We start from the raw sequence: 23,290 nt of genomic DNA on the forward strand, positions 1-23,290 counted from the left end.
ACCCGAACCCACTCTCTCCAGGGTTTGCCTGGATAGGACTGGAGGTTGGCTGAGGATCTGGAGCTAGAAATGCACATTAGCATCTGGTAACGGTTGAGCGGCTGGAGTGGCAGGTGTGAGCCAGCGAGGCCTTCATCCAGTTGGAGCGGACCTGGGTTGTCAGGGGTTGTGGGGGGGAAGGAGGAAGAGGGGCCAGGCGGGGGGAGAGAGCAAAGTCAAGCTTTGGGAGGAGGAAACTACATCTTAGAGACCTCAGGCCGAGAGGCCGAGGTGTTGGTAGCAGGAAGATTGGCTTACGCAGAAGGAGGCAGTTTCAGGGGTGCAGGGTTGTGGCTCCTGTGCGATTGAGGGAGGACACGAGGAGACCCAGTTACCCAAGAATCAGATGTTTCAAAGGCTTCGGTGGAGAAAGGGAGCTGATAGAAGCCAAGCAGGTGAAGAATTAAAGAGAGGGAACTCTGCAGGCTTAGGAGAGAAGTGAGGAAGCCAGAGGGAGAGGCTGAATACGCTCCAAACGGAGGTGGGAACAGGGGAGGAGACAGGGGTGTGATGGGGGGAGAGGAGAACGGCTGTGCCTGACCCGTCACCGGGCGCTAAGCCTCCACGGGCATTTCCAGGAAGTGTAGACAGTGCTCCGTTTGCACGTGGGAAGAGCCTTAGATTCGAGATTGCACATTGGGGATGGGGTGTGCGACCCCAGGAGCAGAGAGGGTTTTTATGTGACATGAGGGCATTTTGAGCAATTCCTTTCCTGAAGCTGTAAAGGACCTTCTGAGTGGCAGGCGCTGTGTCCGGACTTTGCTTTCTCTACATTAGTTTAATTCTTGCGACAGCCCTTCAAGATGAACACCATTGTCTCCATTTTACCAACGAGGAAGCAGGAGATGTTCCCTGACTTGCCTGTGGTCACATGATGGTAAGAGATTGAGCTGCTGGCCTTGGGGCCTGGCCTCTGTCCCTGGGATGGAGAATGCATTTGCTTGTTTTAGTGTGTGCCTCAGTAGACTGCACAGTACTCAACTACAAAGAACATGTACACCCTCATCATGCAAGGCAGTGCCCTCATAACAGTGACTGAGAACTGTTTGGAAGGCTTAGTACAGTTTCGCAGGCTGCATCGTTGTAACATGATGAGCCCCTTTATCTGCATTGCCTTCAATCTTTACCGAAATCCCTGTAATGGGCTGGTAGCCCCATTTTGCAGGCAGGCATGTAGTTGGGAGGTAGCAGAGCCTGGATTCAGATCTAGGCCTGTTATTTCCAAGCTGTAGGCTCTTCCCACTGCACACCCGGTAGCCCCTTGCTGGGAGCACCCTGGGATGAGTACCCCAAGGATGTGTGTGTGTGACCCCAGCGCTGTGATGATGGGAGGAGGGGAGGAGGTAAGGGCTGGAGGCTTCTCAGAGTCCCTCTCTGGATGGGGGGGGGTCGTGTTTGGGGGTGTCCCAGCGGTAGAAACAGCGCTACCTTTCTTCTCCTTCTTGGACTGGGCATTGTTTCCTCTCATGCATCATTCATGCCTCCTGGCAGTAACTCCAGATAGTTGCATAACCTCCCACTCAGCCTGCGGTGGTCCAGCCGAGTGATGTGAGTCCTGAGACATGGGGCGTCCTGTGAGCGGAGCAGCTGCCTGCTGGAGCCTTGCCGTTGGCTCTGAGGGTCCCAGATGCAAGGCAGGCTATTCCCCTGCACTGGCGTCCCTTCCAGCTCGGGGCTGAGGCGCTGCCTGTCAGGCTGCAGTTTCCTGCTCTCTGACACCACAAACTGACTAGGGCTTATCAGCCTCTCCCCACCCACTTCTTGGGCGTGTAGCATCTTGGTGAAATGTTTCCTATTAGCTCTTTAAAAAAATCTCATCAGTCAGGGGAGGCATCCGGATGGGGCCAACTGAAGGAACCTGCGCTGCTCTGATAACATAGACGGAGGATTTGCGCATGTGTAGCAGGTGTGGGTTCTAAATGCTGAGTTTCCAGAACTTCTGTAATCCGCTGGTTCCAATGGGAGCAGATGGTCATTCAGCTGGAAGAAAAGTTGCCTGTTAAGGAGTAATCTCAGCCAGGAAAAGCTTTAAAAAAAAACTAAAACTAAACTAAGAACACTTAAGACTAAGGGGAAACATAAGGGCTTACGTTTTCTAGAGACAATTCTATGTTTTCTGCATCTCCAGGAACAATTCCAAACGAGCCTCTTGTGTGTATGGCTTTGGGGGATTTTTTTTCCCCCCGCCTGTTAAACAGCGTGGGGTCCAGGAAAACGCGAATGAATGGAGGAGGCGTGAAGGAGCGTGGGAGGCCCCCCCGACCCCAGGGCCTGGCGCTGCCGCTGGTGTGGTTCCCTCGCACTTTCCATCCCTATCTGCCTTTTGGGTTTGTATTGTGTGAGCTTCCCTAGACCCCTCAGACCTTCCTTTCAGCTTCTTTGACCTTTTCCCTCCCTCGGCTCCCAGTAGATAAGACGGGGAGCCCTTCGGCGCTTCCAGAGGCTTCCATGTGCGTTTTCCTTTTCTCAGCACACGCTCAGGGGAGTAGATAGGGCCGAGACAGAGGTCTTGGGGACAGAACTTTCATGTTTATGGGCTACATTTCCTACCTTATCTTGGGGGAAATTAATGGGATTCAAGTAGAGGTCATGGCCTTAAGGAAAAATTTGTCCCCCTTTTTTTTTTCCATGAAGGCTTTACTTGTAATTTATTGATTTTTCAAAAAAGAAAAGAGAGAACAACAAAACAACAGACCCCATGTCCTCCAGGCAGCATGGGGCCCAATGCCAGTGGTAGGCCTGTCTTAAATAGAATAGAGCTTGACATGTTGAAAGATACATTTTGGAAAAATTTGCTTTTTGTTAAGCCCCGTTGTGGTCCCATGAACTGGTCTTCCTCCCTTGATCTAGTCTACCACGTTGGCACTTGGTAAATGAATTACAATTCCCAGGTGAGCAGGAAGGTGGAAGTGAGTGGGGCCAGGCCTCCGCTGGGGCCGTCCCCCAGGGCTGGCTGGCGTGGCCAACATGTTCTGAAGAGGAGGTGAAAGTCTTGCCTTCTGGCCTGAGCTCTCCCACCACCCCGTTGTGTGACTGCAGGCGAGCCCCTCACCCTCTCTGAGGCACGGTGTCCTCATCGCTGCGTTTCGGGGAGGCGCCATAGCGGACAGAACTGTGCAGAAGCGCCTGTTAGGCTCATGTGTGGTGCGCTCAGCACGGCTGTCTGGTGACTGTGCCTGTTCCCGTTGCTTGTGTGAAGTGTTGTGTGAAGTGTTGTGTGAAGTGTTGTGTGAAGTGTTGCCACTCAGGTGGCCTTACCTTTCAGGGCTTTGCCTTTGAAGCTCATGCTTCCTCACCTGGCAGAGAAGGACGGGAGGGCTAAAGAATGAACTCCATTTGGTGAGCTAAGATCATCACGAAATGGAAATGACTGAAATCGACTTTTTAAAAAATATATATTTTTATTGATGTCAGAGAGGAAGGAAGAGGAAGGTAGGAACATCAATGAGAATCATTGATCAGCTGCCTCCTGCAGGCCCCCCACTGGGGATCGAGCCTGCAATCCAGGCATGTGCCCTTGACCGGAATCGAACCCAGGATCCTTCAGTCCACAGGCCAACGCTCTATCGGCTGAGCCAAACCAGCCAGGGCTGAAATCGACTTTTAAACATGAAGTTAAACTTGCAAAGACTGCTGTGGAAGCAGAGACAGAGAAGCGTTTGTCCAGGGAATAACAGGTGGTTCCAGCCGCGTGGGTGTTGCTGGCTGGCTGGGGGTTGGGGGGTGGAGGCCAGTCAGCGGGTGAGCTGCATGTTCCCAGGTGCCCCCAGGGGGGTGATCTCTGCCCATCCCTGCCACTGACACGCTGCTTTCATGCTTTACCTTTAGAACAAATCCTCTTCCTCGTGTTGGTAGCGTGAAGATGGTGCTAATGTCACCGAGTGTGAATGGTGTGGTAGGCGCTGCGCAGGACGGTCAGTGTCCTACATGCTGCTTTTTAAAAGCTAAAACTGACAGACTGGGCCAGTGTTCAGATTACGCCCAGACTGTCACCCAGCTGTTTTGGTTTATTATTGGGTACAAGACTGTTTTACTGCTACCGTCCTTCATGAAGCAGTTTCTGCGCTTAAGAACAGCAACGAACCGCTTGATAAAATGGTGCGGGTGTGACTGCTCCTTGCGAAGACTGATTTTCCTGGCAGGGTCTGGACAGGAGCACAGTCGTTTCCGTCGTGGTAGTGGTTCACGTTGGAGGAAAAATAATGAACTGATTACAGGCAGACTCACAGTCAATGCTCTTCTTGCCTTCCTGTTTTAAAGTGGTGATGGGTGTTGAAAAAAGTGGGCAGGGCTCAAACCAACCCAATTCCCGGGTTGAAAATGCTGTAGGAGCAAACTTTCCTGGGTGTGTGAGGGCCCAGCTGGCCCTTTTTTTTCCACCTTCGAAAATATTAGATGACTAGGGGAGACGCTTAAAAGTTATTCTTTGCCTTTCAGGACAGTGCATTTTATTGTGCATTTGCTTAAAACAAAATTTGGTTAAGAGACAGATGGTTTAGGTCAGTGGTCAGCAAACTCATTAGTCAACAGAGCCAAATATCAACAATACAACGATTGAAATTTCTTTTGAGAGGCAAATTTTTTAACCCTAAACTATATAGGTAGGTACATTGTTATTAACTTAATTAGGAAGAGCCACACTCAAGGGGCCAAAGAGCCGCATGTGGCTCGCGAGCTGCAGTTTGCTGACCATGGGTTTAGGTGGAGGTCTCTCAACATGGTCATTTCGATGGAAGGCAATCTGCCCTGAGGATTCTCAGTGTTTCCCTCACTTTTCCCGTCTTTAGATTAGTTGTGATTGTACAGTATCCGCCGAGTGCAGGGATGTAATCCGAGGTCTCTTTCAGAGACTCGCTCATAATCCACTGTAAGACAGGGTTCTAGAAATTTCCCTCTGGCTTCAAGTTTCCAACATCTCAGCGGGGAGGCTGTTGAAGGATCGCGGCCTAAGGGCCTAAGTTTTTCCGAAAGTGAAGGTGAAAGTGCCACTTGTTTCCGGGCTGAGGCTTTCCCTCGGATCTTGGAAACGTAGCCCAAAAGCTGTGGCAGTGATTGCGACAGAACTCAGGGAGGGGCGGGCAAGTTTCACGTTCCAGCCCGCAGTCCAGTCTTTTCACTATTAAAGCGTTCCTCTGGCTCGGTCCATTTCAAGCCAAAACGCTCTCAATATGCTGGTGGAATCCAGGGCCTTGGGCGGGGAGGTAGCGTGGAGCCCCTCTGGGTATCCGGAATGTTCCTGAATCTCCAGTCTGGCCTGCTGTCGGGACAGTGCTCAGATCTGATTCGTGTGTCAGGGGCCCACGCTGCAGAGCCATCAGCTGCTTTCGGCTGGAACAGCCCTTTCAGGACCACAAGACCAGGTCCGGGCCAGCTTGGTCGTCCTGATACATGGTGTGCCTTTTCCCCATCCCAACATGTTGCATCATCTGGCTGCTCTGGAGATCTTTGGGAGTCATTGTGTTGATCATTGTAAAAAACAACTAGGAAGTTGTAACGCAGATTCCCTGCTCACCGACGGTGCAGGAGGGGAAGCAGAAATACCTTTAGTGGCTTATTTCGTGAATCCAGTAGCAAGGCCTCCTCTACACTCCATGTCGGAAGGGTCACTGGAAAATAATCCCGATGAGTAGACCATCCGATTTTCAAAATGCTAATTTATGTCTTCGATGCTTTGTGTAATTTTACACAAAATGGCAATTTGAAGGTAGTTATGAAAATTTCTGTCTTGAATTTCTTTAATCATTGATCCATACCTTTAAAAGTGCAAAAATAACTATAAGCGTCAGTTCCCAATAGACAAAGCAATGAGTTGTGTGTCTGAAGAGTAATCCGATACATTAAAAAAACACCACCACCACACTTCAGTTAAATGCTCATTTTGAAACTCTGAAAAAGACTCAGTGATGCTGTTTTTGGTCTCCACTTAGCAGAGACATATTTTGGGTAGTTGGGACAAGACTTGCTAGCATTTTGCTTCCACAGTCCTGAAGAGATTTAAAAATAACCCCAATGCAAAATAGTTGGTTTATTGAGATTAACTTCGATACACTGTATGTGCTGTACATATTTAAAGTTGGATAATTTAATATTTGACCCATGAAATCAACACCACAATTGAGATATTGAACATTTCCATCACCACAAAGTTTCCCCATGCTCCTTGTAATCCTCCCTCCAGGTTCTCCCCACATACCTTCCCCAGGCTGATGAGCTTTCTTTCCATCATTGTAGATGAGTTTGCGATTTCTAAAGTTTTATGTAGTGTTATACAGTGCGTACTGTTTCTATGTTAGGCTTTTTTTTTCACTGAGCATAATTGTTTTGAGGTACATCTTTTTTGTACTACGTATCAATAGTTGGTCACTTCTGATTGTTGACTAATATTCCTTTGTATGTGTACACCACAATTTCTATAGAGTAGTTGTGTTTCAACTGAGAATTGGTGAAAAAAGAATGTAGAAAATAATTTATAATGACAGTAAGGTTACTTCTCCGATATTTCTGAAGACCAATGAGGTGATAAATGCATAACAAATGCAGAACACTAGATAAAGCCATAATGGAGTAAAAAACAACAACCCATATTTCACATTTATAGCCCTTGAAAATGTTGGATTAAGGCTACAAAATTAGTATAAGACACTATGAACTGAAAGCTCAGTAGGGTTAAAGAAGACTAATTCTTTAAAGCAGTGGTTCTCAGCCTTCTGGCCCTTTAAATACAGTTCCTCATGTTGTGACCCAACCATAATATTATTTCCATTGCTACTTCATAACTGTAATGTTGCTACTGTTATGAATCGTAATGTAAATATCTGATATGCAGGATGGTCTTAGGCGACCCCTGTGAAAGGGTCGTTGGACCGCCAAAGGGGTCGCGACCCACAGGTTGAGAACCGCTGCTTTAAAGACTGTTGGTTACTCAGTTTCATTAAACAAATTTTTGTGCAGGGTCCATGTCTGGCACAGGACTAGCAAGGGACCCGACCTCTCTCTTGCTCTCTAGAAGTTCACGTCCTTTAGGCGAAATGAGACATAAATGGAAAGCAGTAAAATGAAAGGTAGAAATGAGACTTGCGATAAGAGAAGCACAAACAGCAGAGGATGCTCCGAGGTGGAAGAAATCATTTCCCGCCAGAAGGCACGTGAGAACTTGTTTGCGGAGGTGACATCTTAGCAGGGCTTTGAAGGATGGTTCTAGTGAATATATGCAAAGGTGAGAGGATGCCAGCATAAGCCAAGCGAGCACGTGAACGAAGGCCTGGAGATGGGATGTGAAGGGACGTCCACGGTGACGAGTAAATCGAGGTGTGGGCACAGCTGGTTTCTTCTGTGGGCTGTGAGGGAAGGATCTGTCCTAGGCCTCTCTCCTTGGAGTGCAGATGCCGTCTTCTCCCACATATTTTCAACTTAGCAGATATCTGTTGGACCCCTCTTCACTCAGTGTCTATATATTTGTCTGATTCCCCTCTAATTGTATAATTTAGTAACAAGTTTGTCCTTTATTCAAGGAAAAATAACCCATCAATGGGGCGGGTGGAGGAGGGGGTGAAGTACAGTGCTTCACAGGCAATGGAGCACTCTTCCTGAAGGATCTTGGGCACTCCTGACCTTCAACAAACAGAGGGCCTGATATTTCTCCAGCAAAATGGGTTAATTCAGGAACAACAAATAGAGGGCCATTTGGGACATGTGGTGTGAAGGCAGCCGCCAGCAGGTCCAGAGAAACAAAGAAGACGGACACTCTTTTATGGACTTGGGAGGGGCTATTGTAAACAAAGAGTTCATTGGAGGAAACTGAAAGCTGGAAGGATAGTGACTTTTCATTGGCTGAGTTATGGCAGGTCTCCCATTGACTGAGCTGTTACTGGGCAAGGACCGAGTTAGTAAAGTAGTATCACTGTCAGAGATGTAAGGCATATCTCTTCCTGTTGGGATCAATAGTGTGTTGAGTGACACATATGCAAGTGTCCTTTCTTCTAGGCTCTGGACTCCACTTTTAAAAATATATATATTTCTATTGATTTCAGAGAGTAAGGGAAAGATAGAAACATCAATGATCAGAGAGACTCATTGATTGGCTGCCTCCTGCATCCCCCGACCCCACTGGGGATCGAGCCCACAACCAGGGCATGTGCCCAACTGGGAATTGAACCATGACCTCCTGGTTCATAAGTCGATACTCAACCACTGAGCCACGTCAGGTGGGCATCTGGATTCCATTTTAAGTGAGGTTTCTGTTTATTAATTTTTCACAGCAAGAGTGAGTTTTATAGCATGTTGGAAGAGGAGCACTGAAACAGGGCATGATTGGCTGTGGTTGAATAAAGATCAAGGAACAGAAACAGGTATACAGCCCAGAGTTGGCTTGGCATCTGGGGATTGGCTGGCTGGAGATACTGTGTGTCTGGCCAGGTTGAGCATTTACATGAACATGAAAGCTCAGTTTGCTGATGTGGCACCCTGGTCAGGAGCAGCTCCATCTGAGTCTAGAAATTTCTTTCACCACCTGCCCAAAAGCTTCCCTCTAACCTGGGGCAATGCCCAGGGCTTGCTGTCCCATAGCCCTTACACACCTGGGTTCTGTGGTGATTCTCTTAAAACCACATGGGGTTGGCCAAGGTAGGAATGCCATGCCCTCAATTCCTTAAGAAAGTCCCAGTTGCCAAAACCGGTTTGGCTCAGTGGATAGAGCGTCGGCCTGCGGACTGAAAGGTCCCAGGTTCGATTCCGGTCAAGGGCATGTACCTTGGTTGCGGCACATCCCCAGTAGGGAGTGTGCAGGAGGCAGCTGGTCGATGTTTCTCTCTCATCGATGTTTCTAACTCTCTATCTCTCTCCCTTCCTCTCTGTAAAAAATCAATAAAATATATTAAAAAAAAAAAAAAAAAAAAGAAAGTCCCAGTCCCATGAGTCTGCATGAGCAGTGAGGGCTGTTCTGAAGATGGTGAGCCGCACAGGTGGCTGTAAGGACGTCGCAGGTGTCACCAACCTTGAAAATCCATTGGCCACCCCACGTGTTCTTGGAGGAAAGTTCCTTTTCCTTGACCTACTGCTCCATTGCCAACTCCCATTTAAAGGCAAATAAGAAAAATTCTTCTTTTGGTTTTGCTAACCAGCCCCCACTCTCTACTTTTCCACACCTTAAGGTCTTGGGGTGGGGTGGGTTGTGGCAGCATCTTTCAGAGAAAAGCAATGCTCCTCCTAAGCAGAGTGCAGGTGGGTGAAGTGTTGTCGCGCCGCTGTGCGAAGTGTGGATTTTAAAAACATGAAGTAATACTGATTAGCCTGGATAATGTGAGAAATATGAACCCATGTTATAGCGTTTTCGTCCTTTCCCCCCCGTTTGGTCATAAATTACAAAAGAAATGCAAGTGTTCCTGTGTTTTCACTTCCCAGATTATTACTTTCTAAACTGTGAGTGACTCGGCCCAAAGGAAGAAAATGTTTTTATATCTGCAGAGAAACTCATACTTTCTCAGGGTTTTCTCAGCTTGTAAGTGACTTCCACCCAGTTACAGGTGTGGCCTGTGTAAGAGCTTGCCAGCACCCATAGACTTTACCCGAAGGTGTAAAATAAATACCGATGGGATGTCATAGCCAATTCCTTTTCAGTATCAAGAAGCAGTACTAAGAACAATGGATGTGTAGCTGCAAGTTGGAGAGTGGCTGGAGGATATGGAATTGAGGAAGGAGAGAAAGCAGGGAGTGGCTGAGATACTTGGGGGGGGGGAGCGGGGGGCGGGGAGGTGGATGTTGCAAACCAAGTCAAGAGAAACACAGGAAAAAGGATTTCGAAATTATTGTGACTTTGCGGGATAATTTGAGAAAATAATTTTTCTGCTCAACAAAAAGAGGAAATAATCAAAATAAAGTTATTGGGTGGCTCTGAAAAGGTTTGGATCCCCAAACCCCGGAAAGTCATATTTGTGGTGAGCATGATGGGAAAGGCTGAGGCCAGCCGGCGGTCGCATGGCCCGCACTGTGGGAACTCGGAGTGTGAGCACGGGGGAGTGATGAGGACAGCCTTCTGGGATTCTGACTCCAGGAATAAGAGCACATGATACAAGTTTGAGAAATGGAAGAGTATAGCATTTATTTGGGGGAAATGGCCTGCAATAGCGATGGCCCTTCCCAAAAGCATTCTTTAGGAGAACATAGTTCATCATTCATCTTGGATTATTCGCCCTCCAGAAAGCCATCCGGTTAGCTGGGACCCTCCTCCCCGCTGTCACGGCATCGACTTGAGTTCTGTAATGTGTCTCCCAAAGTGAGGAAGTTAAATCTGAGAATGTGGGCTCATTGGAACTGATGCATAAGCTGTATTTCATGGTGTGGACACGCCCTGCACTTGCAGATGATGTCATCTTTAGCGCTGCAAGTTTGTCCGAAGGTCCTGATTGCTCTTATAATAAATTTAACTCTCTCTACAGCCGAGTTGGACTGAGCCTTGCAGCTGAGCCACTGTGGTTTTCTGTAATCACCTTTCTCCGGGACTGTTCTGTCCTTAGGGTTAAGGGGTGATAAATTGTGGAAAATTCTGGAGGAAAGTTTCTACTTATTATGCTGCATGATCAGTAGAAGTAAAGAGAATTTCAGGTTGTGAAATCTAACTTGCTGCTCAAAGTAATTCATAAGGAAATGAATTCAAGAGGAAACAGAAAAATCAGCAGCTTACAACTGTGGTTTCTCCAGCAAACATCTCCTTTGTCCCGGGAAACAGTCTCCTCTGTGTACATTTTCGTTGTGAACACATGGCTTTGATGTAGGAGCTGTTGTTTTAGAAACGTGTACAAAGCTCTGTTGTAATCTGACTTCACTCAGGGCTCATCAGTCTGACTTTTAGATCCACTAGATACAGTCTGTATTTCAGAAATATATTTGCCTAAGCATTCTGGCTTTTAAAACTTAGGTGGATTTTCCTAGAAAGTCAAGAAAAATATTTTACATTTTTTTATGTTGTTGATTTCAGAGGTCTGATTAAAAATGTGTACCGTAGCTGAAAGAGATAAGATGAAAATTCTGATTTTTGTGTTTGGTTCCCCCACTTTATCTCTGGGGACCTTTTCAGACCGTGGGAAGTGCGTGTTGGGGGTCCTCGTGGGCCAGTGTCGCCTCCTCAGATTGTGGTGCGGCCTCTGGTGCAGCCTGCGTGTCAGCAGGGCACAGTAGATTCAAACAGCGAGTGTCCCTCTGCCGGTCAGAGCGGCTCTCCTTCCACGCGGTTCCACAATCACTTCTAATGTCAAACCTCGTAGTCTCTACTGCCTGGCTGCACTTACTTTTGGCAAACAGCTACTTCAATTAAGAACTCATGGATTTATTTACTGATTGATAGAAAAAGAACAGGGGGGAACCTCTTGGTCACACTTTGTTCCTAGAAAATCAGTCCACTGTTTTGTCGATTCTAACTTGGACCGTGGAGACAAACTTTGTAAAAGCGAATCACCATACGAAAAGGAAGGCAATTTTGACACAATAGGGATGAACCTGGAGGATGGAGGGGATCGGGATATGCCATCCCATCTTGATGTTTTTGAGCTGAAAGCGTTGAGAATCAGCAGACACAAAGACGAACTCTCGGTCCCCCTCCGCTCAGACTCAAAAGCCGAGTGTAAATCCCCCACCTCTCTTGCACCAGAATGAGGGCAGTGACCTTGTCCCTGCAGGCAGAGCTGGCACTGACACAAATCTGCCTAAGCAAACCTCCTAAAACAGGCCTTATCTTCCATTAGTTTCCCCCGTACATTTCCGAGCCACCTTCCCACAATTTATCACCCCTCGAAGCCCAAAGCCCCTTTCCTTTGTCCAACCGCTACTCTACAACTTGTGCCCTTTGTTAAAATGGTATATGAGTCCAAGTTTAACCACTTCTTCTTTGGATTTTTCTCTTCGTTTCTGTGAAGACGCTCTGCATGTAAAGTTAGTAACATCAGTAAAATCTGTATGTCTTTTCTCTTGTTAGTCTGTCTTTTGTCAGTTTAATTCATAGGCCTCAGAACAAACCTAAGAGGGTAGAGGAAAAGTTTTTTTTTCCTTCTCTACAAGGACATTATGCTAAATAAGATAAGCCAGTCACCAAAAGAAAAAGACTACATGATTCTACTTGTACAAGGTGCTTGGAGAGGTCAGATTCATGGAGCTGGAGAGTAGAATGGTGGTTGCGGGGCGAGGGGACGGGCTGACGGGACTTGTGTTTGATGGGTGCCGAGTGTTAGTTGGGATGATGAGCGAGTTATGGAGATGGGTGGTGGTGACGGCTGCACAGCAATGTGAACGGACTTGGTGCAACGGCCTCTTACACATGGCTGTGGCACATGGAATGTGCTGCGTAATTTACCACAATTTTAGAAAGTGGATTAGTTGCTGCTCTATGGAAAACCTGGCGTAGCCGCTGAGTAACCAAGTCCGCCCTGTGAGCATCCTGAAACGCGACAAAATGACTTCTCACCCTCGCGTGCTACTTCTCCGTGTCCCGCAGGCGGGGAGTCCTCCAGGCCCCGCGCTGCCTGGCCTTTCCCATCCTCTCAGGCCCATGCTGGGCGATGCTGTGCAGAGCCACGCATGCAGAGTGAGGCCAGAAGGGTTGGCTCCAGACTTCTGAGGGCAAGCCAGTGACTGGAAGAAGGAGAAGAGTTTACTAAAAAAAAAAAATTAAAAATCTGTTTTTGGGAGAAATCCCAGTCAAAATAGTGTCTGCAATGGGGCACTGGGCTTTCGATGTGTGCAGTGGTGGTAGTTGGAGTTAAAATAAAATTCGGGTAACTCCGAAGTGCAGGCCGAAGATTCTGGCCTTGTGGAGTCGCTATCTAGATGTCCCTCTGCCAGGGATGTGTGGTTATTTTTCAGAGAAATGTTCTGCCAGCGATTCTAGGATGTGGGAGGAGAAAGACAGCGGGTGGATGTGAGATAGAAACCAGGAGATGAGCAGATAGGCGTGTGCCGTTGGTGTTCCCGTGGCAACCTTGAGGCTCTCTAGGCTTGTCCTGGCCGGTGAAACTGCGACAATGGAGATGTACTAGCCACTCGGGGCTATTGACCCCTCGAAATGTGGCTAGTGCGACCGAGGAACTAAATGTTTGATTTTAGTCCATTTAAAATAGTTTAAATGTAAATAGCCACACGTGGTTAATGGCTCCTTATTGGCCAGCACAGTTCTAGGTTACCCGGTGTGTGATTCCGACCCAGTTCATCATGACCTGAGGCCCTGAAGCTTGGTTTGATTTGGGGAAGACTCAGGAATTCGTGTCTACTTGGGGTTATACCCAAGGGTAATTCTGAAATTTTTAATTAGGACATTGGATTCCACAAAACCTTGTCAAAAGTAGACCTGCTATTATTAATTATTTGATTGATCAGTTATTAGTTGATTAGTAATTGTTTATTGAGCACCTACTATAGGCCAGGCACTGTGATTTTAGTGGCGAACACCACCCCCAGGTATTCTTGCCCCAGTGGGGCTCGCGGCCTGCAGGAAAGACAGGCGCTGAGCAAGCAAATGCAAGTGAGGGTGGAAGCATGTTTGGGAAGAGGCCTCACCTCAAGCCCCTGGAAGGAGTTGTTGTGGTGCTGAGGTCAAATGAAGGCACATTCCATCACATTCTGTCCTAACAGGGACCCTTCCAGTCGTGTGGTCCCTGAACTCTGCTTCAACTCCTTCAGTTCTTTTCTTGCTACCTTCCTTCTCACTACCATTTCCTCGGGCTGGGCTGGTGCCTTTCACACAGAGGCTGAACTTTCAAAGATGGAAAACCCTTGTTTCACCAAAAAAGAGTCCCAGAGGGAGAGGAGAGGGCAAGTGGGCATGGCTGAGGCAGGGGTCTGGGCAGGCTCAGGCCACAGTCCCCAGGGTCCCCCAGGATGCTGCAACAGCGGGGATTGGTGCCTCCCAAGGGACCGGCCATGGGAGGGGGTAAGGCTGCAGTCTGGGTCAGCCCTCCACTCTCCCAGCACCGCCTGTGGGTGTCGGTCCCTCAGCCCCTCGGTTTGGTGGCCCAGCTGGGTGCAGCGGGTTAGCTGGTTCAGAAAGTATTCATTGAGCATCTCCGTGTGCTCACAGCCCAGGGGCCCCTTGGGCTGCTTTCGCTCTAGTCACTTCCCTGCGGGTGGTCCAGCCCTGGCTGCCTCAGGGCAGAGGCGTTCCTGGGTCTGAGGCTGCTTCTCAACTCCGGCTGCGCTTGACAACCACTTAGGGAGGTTTTGAAAGGTACAGATTCCTGGGTGCCCCCTGCCCCCAAGCCAATGAAGATGAGGATTTTGAGGGGTAAAGGCCCAGGCTTTTCTGTAACGCTCCCTGGCCAGGATATTGTCTGCCATGCTCTGGGGGGCATGGAAATCCCATCCATTCTTCCCATCCTCTGTGCAACCCCCCCAGCGGGCTACTGTGGAGGCAGGGACCCCGTTTCCCGTTTCTGTGGGGAAAATCCCAGTGAGCCTGTGGAGCTGGACAGCCCTACCTCCTTCCCTCACCCCCCACCCTGAGCTCTGAGGACGCGAAGCCGCTTGGGGTCCGTGTGGTTACGCACAGAGAAGTGGGAACGTGTGCTTTCCCACGTTAGAGGTGGCTGCCTGATCATTTCCAGCTGTCACCCGGGGTGGTGGGGGAGGGGGGAGGTGCGCCTCCCCTGCTGGACCTGAAGCTGTCAGGGATGCCGTCACCTGAACTCCATCTGAAACCGGAACCCTGCCTGCCAGGCCAGCGAGGGGAGGGTGGGAGCGGTGCGTGTGAGGGTGGAGAGGAAGGCGGGACTCCAGGGAGCTTTCTAAGTTACGAGCTGGTTCCAAAAGAATACCGCCTCCGCGGGAAGAACGGCTGTGGGGAAGCCAAACTTTCTCACCCGGCTCAGCGGCGAGGGTACGGCCCTGGGTGGGGTGCGAGGTCGGACCTCCTCCCAGGGCATCAGGGCCTCCTATCTGCGCAGCCTCATCCAAAGGGTTTAACGTGGGCTGTCATCTCCTGGCACATGAGCAAAACCCAAGAGCAGCCGCATTCTCACATTCAATCTCAAATGCTCAGAGGAACCAAGTTTTTCTGAGGTTGCACATTTTTCCAGCATTATGCTGTCCTGGAGCGTGCAAAACAATGAAGTGGAATTGTTTTCTAATATCATTTCTAGGGCCACACAGAGGATTCTTTGGGTGGGTGGGTGGGTGGGTGGTAGGGCCAAGGGTGGTGTGCACCTGGGCCGAATTAGACACTCGGGCGAATGCCTGCCGAGTGGGGACAGTGGCTGCTGCTCACCGAGTCCTCTGGACCATCTCGGGGTGGGTGCGGCCAGAGAGGCTCGCGGCTGCGGGGGGGGGGGGGGGGGGGGGGGGGGCGAGGTGGAGGGGGCAGAGGAGAACACGGGTTTCAATCCCAGCCCTGCCCTTCCTGACTGTTGGAACTTGGGCAAGTCACAGCCTCTCTGAGCCTCTGTTTCTCATTGTGAAAAGAGGAAAATCTGAATTGTGGGGACTGGCTGGGGGGTAGGGTGGGGATGGGAGAGAATGAAGAGCCAGGAAGGAGGTCTTGCTCCCCCCCCTGCCCCACCCCTTACCTCTCCCTCCTTGAGCAGCCCTTCTTTTCTGTTTACTGGGCTTTCTCTTCAGTTTTCCTTGAAAAGGGCTCCCACCACACCTTCTCCACGTCCCCACATCAGGCCCCACCACAGACCAATTCGGTCAGCACCGAGGTGAGACGCAGGCGTCAGCAGCTGCTCACAGGTGTTCACAGTGATTCTCGGGCCCAAACCACCAGGCGGAACAGGGACCATGGAAGGTGCTGGGCAGTGCCCCCTGGGGTTCCGCCCGGCCTGGCTGGTGGTGGAGAACCGTACATTACAGGTTCTGGGTGCCACGGTCTTGACCCTCCAGGAGGATGCTGAGCCCATTGCATGCAGGAGTTACAAGTCTCTCAGGAGCATAACCCTGAACAGCACCTGCCGCATGGCTGCTGCCCAGGCGGGGTCGCTTGGCTGGCAGAGGGCCGCAGGCCACCGGGCAGCTGGTCGACCCGAGCCCCACCCCGAGCAGCACGCAGCAACCCTGGGGAAGTGATACAAAGACTCTTTCTTTCTGGGAATTGGCCCTAAAAACATGACCAGCTGCGAGTGCTGGTGCTCAACGTGAAGAGAACGGGACGAGGTTCAAGAGCCATGGTTCCGAGCCAGAGGTAGCGGCTGGGGTAAACGAAGGAGCCGCTCGCATCTGAGCTGTGCGCCGGGCCCTGGGGAGCCGCCGCCCCGGAGCCGTCCCCTGGGCCATGGCGGGTCTCGGCCCCGGCCGGGTGTGGAGACCTCACAGCTCGTCACAGGGTCTGTGTGATGCGCACCTGCATCGGGTGCATCGGGGGACGCGCACTTTCTATGGGGACTTTTGAATGGTTCCAATCCTGCTTCCTGTTTCTCCCATTAGCTATAGGAGTCAAAGCATTAAAAAAACCTGAACACAAGTTCCTGAGTAGCTCGAGGCCTGCCATCTTGCTAGTGCCAGGGAGAGAGGGCTGTGGTCATGCCTGGGTTCTATGGGAGAAAGGGAGCCAGGATGTTTCTTTTTTAAAAAAAAAAAAATACATTTTTATTGATTTCAGAGAGGAAGGGAGGGAGGGAGGGAGGGAGGGAGAGAGAGAGAGCGAGAAGAGAGAAAAACATCAATGATGAGAGAATCATTGATCAGCTGCCTCCTTCACGCCCCACTCTGGGCACCGAGACTGCAACCCGGGCATGTGCCCTGACCAGGAATTGAACCGTGACCTCCTGATTCATAAGTCAACGCTGAATCACTGAATCATGCCGGCCAGGCCGGGGGATGCACCTTTAAAACAATGACCGAGTGACACCTGAAAAATTGTCCACAAAACAGCAAACTCTGGAACAAAGTCTGTTGGTGAAACAAAAGCTCAGTTTGTGAAAACTGGCCACGCCCAATGGGAATGGTGGGGCCAGGTTTTGCTAAGTTGTCTGTTTCCCCAGCCTCAGTGGGAGGGGTGCTAGGCTGGGGGTGGGTGGAACCTAAGAAGTAGAGGGAGGAGGCCAATAGGATGTGGGCTGAGCCCCAGGAGGTCACTGCTGGATGGAGGAGCCTGGCAGGAAGCAGGCAGGGCCCTGAGTGACCTGGGTCCTCGTCCCTCGAGTCCACTCTAGAAGCGCCAGGGGGTTTGTGACAGGAGCCAGTAAAGAGATGCCACCTCTTCCTCCGCAGGTATCGCGTGAACTTCAGACCCAGATACGTCACCAGGTACAAGATGGTGACACAGTTGGAATGGAGGTGCTGCCCTGGCTTCCGAGGGGCAGACTGCCAAGAAGGCCCCAGAGACCCCGGGAAGGCCCTGCGTCCCACGCCCGCCCGGCCTCGGAGCAGCTTGAAGAAACCCACAGGTAACTTCTGGCCTGTGCTCTGCTGGGCAGGGCACCACTGCATTCCCAGCGCTCCTTCAGACAGCACCACTCTGAGCTACGCTGTTGAGCTTTCTGAGGTCTTCAAAGAACGCAAATCTATGCCTGCAGCCGACATGGGTAGCACATAACATTTATTTGCAGAAGCAGTAGCCATTGGAAGACAAACTTATTGCAAGTAAATGGCTTTGTTAGGGCCACCTTACCGTGAAAGCCAAGGTCTTAGAAGTCAGTGTAGGAGACGCTGGGAGTTTCAGACTTGTATGGCCTGAGGCAGGGATGAGAAGAGATTCAAAAGCAGTGACGCTTTGTATGTGTTTACTTTCATCTATAAGCTCCCATAAACCCGAATTTAAAGGAGTTAAAAAAATTCTTTTAAATAGGTATATAGAATCATCCTCATTCTGTTTGGGGTGAGATTATTTGCAAAGCTAAGTCCCCCATTACAAGCATCCAGTGAGGTTATTCTTAAATTTGTTTCTGAATTAACTTTTTGAAGTGAAGTAGCAGAAACTCAATGAATTGCTAAGAAAGAAAGGATCATTTCACCAAAGCACACCTTTGCTTTTCTTTTAATACTCACTCGAAGATATGTTTAGAGAGAGGAAGGGGGAGAGAGAGAAACATCAATCAGTTGCCTCTCATCTGTGCCCTGACGGGGACTCGAACCCATAACCTTTCGGTGTATGGGACAACACACCAACCAACTGAGCCACACCAGCAGGGCAAACATAGGAAAATATTTAAGTACAAATATTCTCATCATCAAAATATAACTACTGTTAATATTTTGTTATAAAACATTACTCTCTTTCCCGAGTCGGCATATACATTGTTGTGAAAGAAAAATCCATTCTCCCCACAAATATTTTTTGAGCCTCTGAAGCTACACTAGGTAACCTGGGAAATGGGAAGACCATGGCAAACACAGTCCCTGGCCTCATGGAAGGCAAACATGAGACAAGTAGTTATACTAACTCATGAAGGTACTATGATGGGCACATATGGTCTTGGACCATAATAGTTTATTTTTGTTTTGTTTAGGTTCAGTTTTCATTTTAGCTACCTTTAAACATACATGCAGTTTAATGAGTCGAAGAGCTTTATAAGGACTATTAGGAAAGCACTTTCCCTCCCCAGGGATACTTACTTTAAACGCTGCCAGTGCCCACTTATAATTTACTTTCTAGCTATTGACTTCTCACAGGGAAGGTGAGGATTTGACTCCCTTTCATCTACTGGCCAACACACTGCTCCTATATACCTCCATCTTTCCCATATGGTTATACCACGTTTTTATGCATTCAGTGTTTACTGTTTACTTTGTAGTAACTATGTAGAGAATGTTTGCAGCTGTCGTGTGCTATGAATCTGTTGCTTTTCCTACACAGCTTTATAAAAAATATAGTTTTTATTTGTTAATTTCAGAGAGGAAGGGAGAGGGAGAGAGAGATGGAAACATCAAGGATGAGAGAGAACCATTGATTGGCTGCCCCCGACGGGGGGCATGTGCCCTGACTGGGAATCGAACCATGACCTCCTGGTTCATAGGTCGACACTCAACCACTAAGCACACTGGCCAGGCGTATACAGCTTTTTGATTTCTGTAAAGTGAATAATGATCTTCTATTTTTCGTTGCTTGTTTTTTTATGTTTTTACCCCTATTTCAACCCAGACCCTCCTCTGGTTGTCTAAAAGGCCTCTCATTACATCCAGTACATCAGTTACATACGAGTATTCCTTAGGAAATCTCACCTTGAGCCCTCACTGCCCGACCTGGGCTGCCACCCTCTCTGTTCCCAGCTGCTGCCTGCGACCTGAACTGGCCTCTCCTGTCGATTCTGTTTCCTGGGCCCGCTTGCTCCTTCTCAGTCCACTCCCTCGCTTTGGTAGAGCACACCTTCTGGCAGTCTCATGAGAAGATTGCACGAGAGAGAAACTTTCTGATATTTTATAGTCTAAAAATATTTTTATTCTAGTTTCAGAATTCCAGGTTGGAAATAATTTCCCTTTAGATTTGAAAGCATTGTTCATTTTTTTCTAATTTCCAGTGCCTCTGGTTTTGATCACCTCCTTTTAGTTTATCTTTCTCTATACCTATCAGTTTATTTTTACTTTATGACTCATCACAATCATTTTATAATATTTTTTTCTTTCTCTTGGACTATTTCCTTGGGGATATATTTCTCAAGGTAGGATTATCAAAAATTCAAAGTTGCTATTCTTTGACTTAGTGAGCCTTCCTACATATGGCCAAATGGCTCCCTTGTTAAGAGATGCCAAGAGAATCAGTTGCTTTATCTCTCTTTTGCTGTTAGTTTCCCCAACTGCATAACAGCGCTAAACAATGTCTCTGAGACTCTCTTAGCTTAGGGATGCTAATAAAAGTAAAAGAACATTTAGGAGTTACATGGACAGTAGCTTGCTGCTTGAATAATATACCACCCAACAGCTAATGGGTGGATCTCGATAAAGTGGCTTCTTGTGGTCTTACAGTAGGCAGTCAGCCACTGGGGTGTGGCTGCAGTTCACTAGTGTGGGGGATGATACTTGTATGATAAAGTAGATAAAGAATATTTCCCTTCAGGGTGAAAGAGACCATTGAGTATCATGTGCCATGTACATATTCTCTTAACACCCTAGGAGGGAAGATGGTACCTCCGCTCCATGGATGAGGGGATCAGAGTTCACAGAAGTTAATTCACATGTTCGAGGGCAGACAGTAAACTGCAGAGGCAGACTGAAAGTGGAGATCTGTTTGACTGAAAGCCCATAGTCTTTTCCATTCTAATTACCTGTGGTGAGAGTGGATGTGGGAGTGAAGGCTTAAGTGTATTCTGTAAGTACCCTGGTTATTGTCTTTGCAGAAACAAGGTGAAAGTTGAGTCATATCCAACTCTTTTTTTGTAACAGACAATGAACCAAGCCAAGTCTCAGAGCCCAAGAAGACTTTGTCACCAACTCGTGCATCGGAACCAAGTCGGGCAGCAGATCCAAAACTGGGTCCCCAAGAACTTCAGGATAAGAAAATCCAGGTGCTTGAGGAGAAGGTTCTCCGGCTCACAAGGACAGTTCTTGATCTCCAGTCTTCCATTGCTGGAGTGAATGAAAACATCAAACATACCATTCAGGACGATGCCAGCAAAATGCTGGCATCATGGCTCAATAACCTGCACCCCCAGCCAGTGCCTGACAGTGCTGTTGGTAGAGACACTGAAACGGTCCAGCTTCCTGGTGACCTCAACAAAACGGAATCGGGCATGAAGGACATCAAATCCGAATTGGCTGAAGTCAAGGATGCTCTGAAGACCAAGAGTGACAAGCTGGAAGAGCTGGACGGGAAAGTGAAGGGTTATGAAGGGCAGCTTAAACAGCTCCAGGAGGCTGCCCAGGGCCCTACGGTGACCATGACGACCAATGAACTCTACCAAGCCTATGTCGATAGTAAGATTGAAGCCCTGAGAGAGGAGCTCATGGAGGGAATGGACAGAAAGCTGGCCGATCTGAAGAACTCCTGTGAGTACAAGCTGATTGGTGTTCAACAGCAGTGTGATGACTATGGGAGCAGCTATCTGGGAGTGATTGAGCTTATAGGAGAGAAGGAAACAAACCTGAAAAAAGAAATAAATGACCTTCGAGCCCGGCTGCAAGATCCTTCAGCCCGGTCAAATTGCTGTGATGGTGGAAAGACTGGTGACTTTGGGCAACAGATCAAGGTGTTAGACCAGAAAATTGAAAGAGTTGCTGAAGCCACCAGAATGCTAAATGGACGACTGGACAATGAGTTTGACCGGCTCCAAGTTCCAGAGCCAGATGTGGACTTTGATGCAAGATGGAACGAATTAGATGCCAGGATCAATGTGACAGAGAAGAATGCGGAAGAACATTGCTTTTACATTGAAGAAACCCTCCGGGGGACCATTAATGGAGAGGTAGATGACCTGAAGCAACTTCTTGACCAGAAAATACAGTCTCTGGAAGAGCGTCTGGGGAGCCTGCTCCTAGAGATGACCAACAACACTGATGCAGAACCCACTCCCCCAGCATCAGCCCGCCCAGGTGGGTCAGGGGCTGGGCATGACCAGGTCATGGTGGAATTAAACCACTTGAAGAAGAAAGTTCAAGTTGTTGAGGATATTTGCCTGCAGGGAGAGCTTCATGGGATAGAAGATACTTTGCCAAATGGAGAAGACCACACAGTGGGTGATAGTTCGAGTCTTTTGAAGTCTCTGAATGAAACGATGCACAGGAAATTTCAAGAAACTGAACGTAGCATCCAGAAACTTCAACAGGACTTTACTTTTCTGTATTCTCAACTAAACCACACAGAAGATGATATGAATCATCTTCAGAATGAGCTGAGCAAGTGTAGGGAAGGTAAAAACGCTGGAGTGGATGGGTTTCCTAAGGGGGGCGAGCAAGAAAGGACGGTGGAGCCCCTCCCGTCTCCCCAGGACACCGAGGCTCCTTGCTGCAGCCAGCTGGAGGAGAGATGGCAGAGGCTGCAGAGCCAGGTGCTCGCGGAGCTAGACACTTGTAAGGACAATACGCACGGGGTCCAGAGGGAGGTCTCGGTGGTTGAGCACAGGGTGTCTCAGATGGAGAAAACTTGCAGCAAACTGGATTCCATCTCAGGAAGTCTTCAGAGGATCAAGGAAGGGCTCAACAAGCATGTCAGCGGCCTGTGGAGTTGTGTCAGGCAGATGAACGGGACCCTCCGATCACACTCCAGAGACATTTCTGGCCTGAAGAATTCTGTGCAGCAGTTCTATAGCCACGTTTTCCAGATTTCTACTGACTTGCAAGATCTGATCAAGTTTCAGCCACCAGCAGGTAGGTTGACCTTTACAATATCGTTCTTGTGTGTGCTTGCAACATACATTGTGTTAGATTTTAGACAGTTTGTGGAATTAATTTCATCAGCGCTACTCGAAGTGTGCTTCATAGATTGGTGCCGGTTTGTGAATCACTTGGTGCTGGGTAGCAATGACATAAATACCAACATTCAGAACATGTATTTAGGAACTTTTAAAGGAATTTGACATCACTGTAGCATTCAAGCACCTGTGTGAGCTGCATCCAAGAACTGTTGTCTTCCCGTCCAGCGCACATTTCCTTTGTGACTCCCAAGGTTGAACGTCGACTTATTGAGCCAGCTGGACAGAAGGACTCCCCCGCCCCACCACTTCCTGACCTGTCCTCTCCGTTTTCTTTTCTTCTCTCCTCGTCTTTGGGCCTTTATCACCTTCTCTACCTTGCTCAGCTCCGGGTGAGAAAGGCCCTTATGCGTTGCGTTGAAATTTCATGGCCTGGTGTGAGTCTATAAGATTTTTTTAAAAAATATATTTTATTGGTTCTTTTACAGAGAGCAAGGGAGAGGGATAGAGAGTTAGAAACATCGATGAGAGAGAAACATCGATCAGCTGCCTCCTGCACACCCCCTACTGGGGATGTGCCCGCAACCAAGGTACATGCCCTTGACCGGAATCGAACCCAGGACCCTTGAGTCCGCAGACCGACGCTCTATCCAAACCAGTCAGGGCTGAGCCTATAAGATTTTATGATTAGGTCCCAGCTGAGACATAAAATGTGAGGAGGGGGCAGTTGGAGCATGAGAGGTAGATGAGCTCTGGCCTGCCTGGGGAGAGCCAGGGCCAGGTCCTCAGGAGGCATGGGGAAGGACCGAGGTAGTCAGAGATAAGGGGTTTGTAGATAAGGAGCTACCCATGTCAACCAGGAGCAGGAAGCTGGCCTCTGCCCCGGTGTTGGGCCCATCACACCACACTATTTATAACCCTCCGCCTCCTCCCCAGGCCCACGAAGCTCCTGTATCTCTGGAATGTTGAGTAACGGTCACAAGACTGTGTGTGTTCAT

The 23,290-nt window shown here is 48.8% G+C and overlaps 1 protein-coding gene across 2 annotated transcripts in view; it reads left to right on the forward strand.

Annotated features, from left to right (window-relative positions):
* EMILIN2 (elastin microfibril interfacer 2) overlaps positions 1 to 23,290 on the forward strand; it is a 43,144-nt gene that overhangs the window by 2,947 nt on the left and 16,907 nt on the right. Inside the window, exons 1-3 of one of the 2 annotated variants that reach the window (XM_070420562.1) lie at positions 835 to 916; positions 17,221 to 17,396; positions 20,329 to 22,248. In XM_070420562.1, coding sequence (XP_070276663.1) covers positions 17,264 to 17,396; positions 20,329 to 22,248 — 2,053 coding nt within the window. In that variant the 5' untranslated portion in view covers positions 835 to 916; positions 17,221 to 17,263. Of the gene's footprint in view, positions 1 to 834; positions 917 to 17,220; positions 17,397 to 20,328; positions 22,249 to 23,290 lie in introns of those variants that run through there. The other variant, XM_070420561.1, reaches the window with a different exon arrangement.

The sequence above is a fragment of the Myotis yumanensis genome, unplaced genomic scaffold, assembly GCF_028538775.1.
Source record: "Myotis yumanensis isolate MYYU_CA2020_CCGP unplaced genomic scaffold, mMyoYum1.0.hap1 SCAF_7, whole genome shotgun sequence".
NCBI classification, from domain to species: Eukaryota; Metazoa; Chordata; class Mammalia; order Chiroptera; family Vespertilionidae; genus Myotis; species Myotis yumanensis.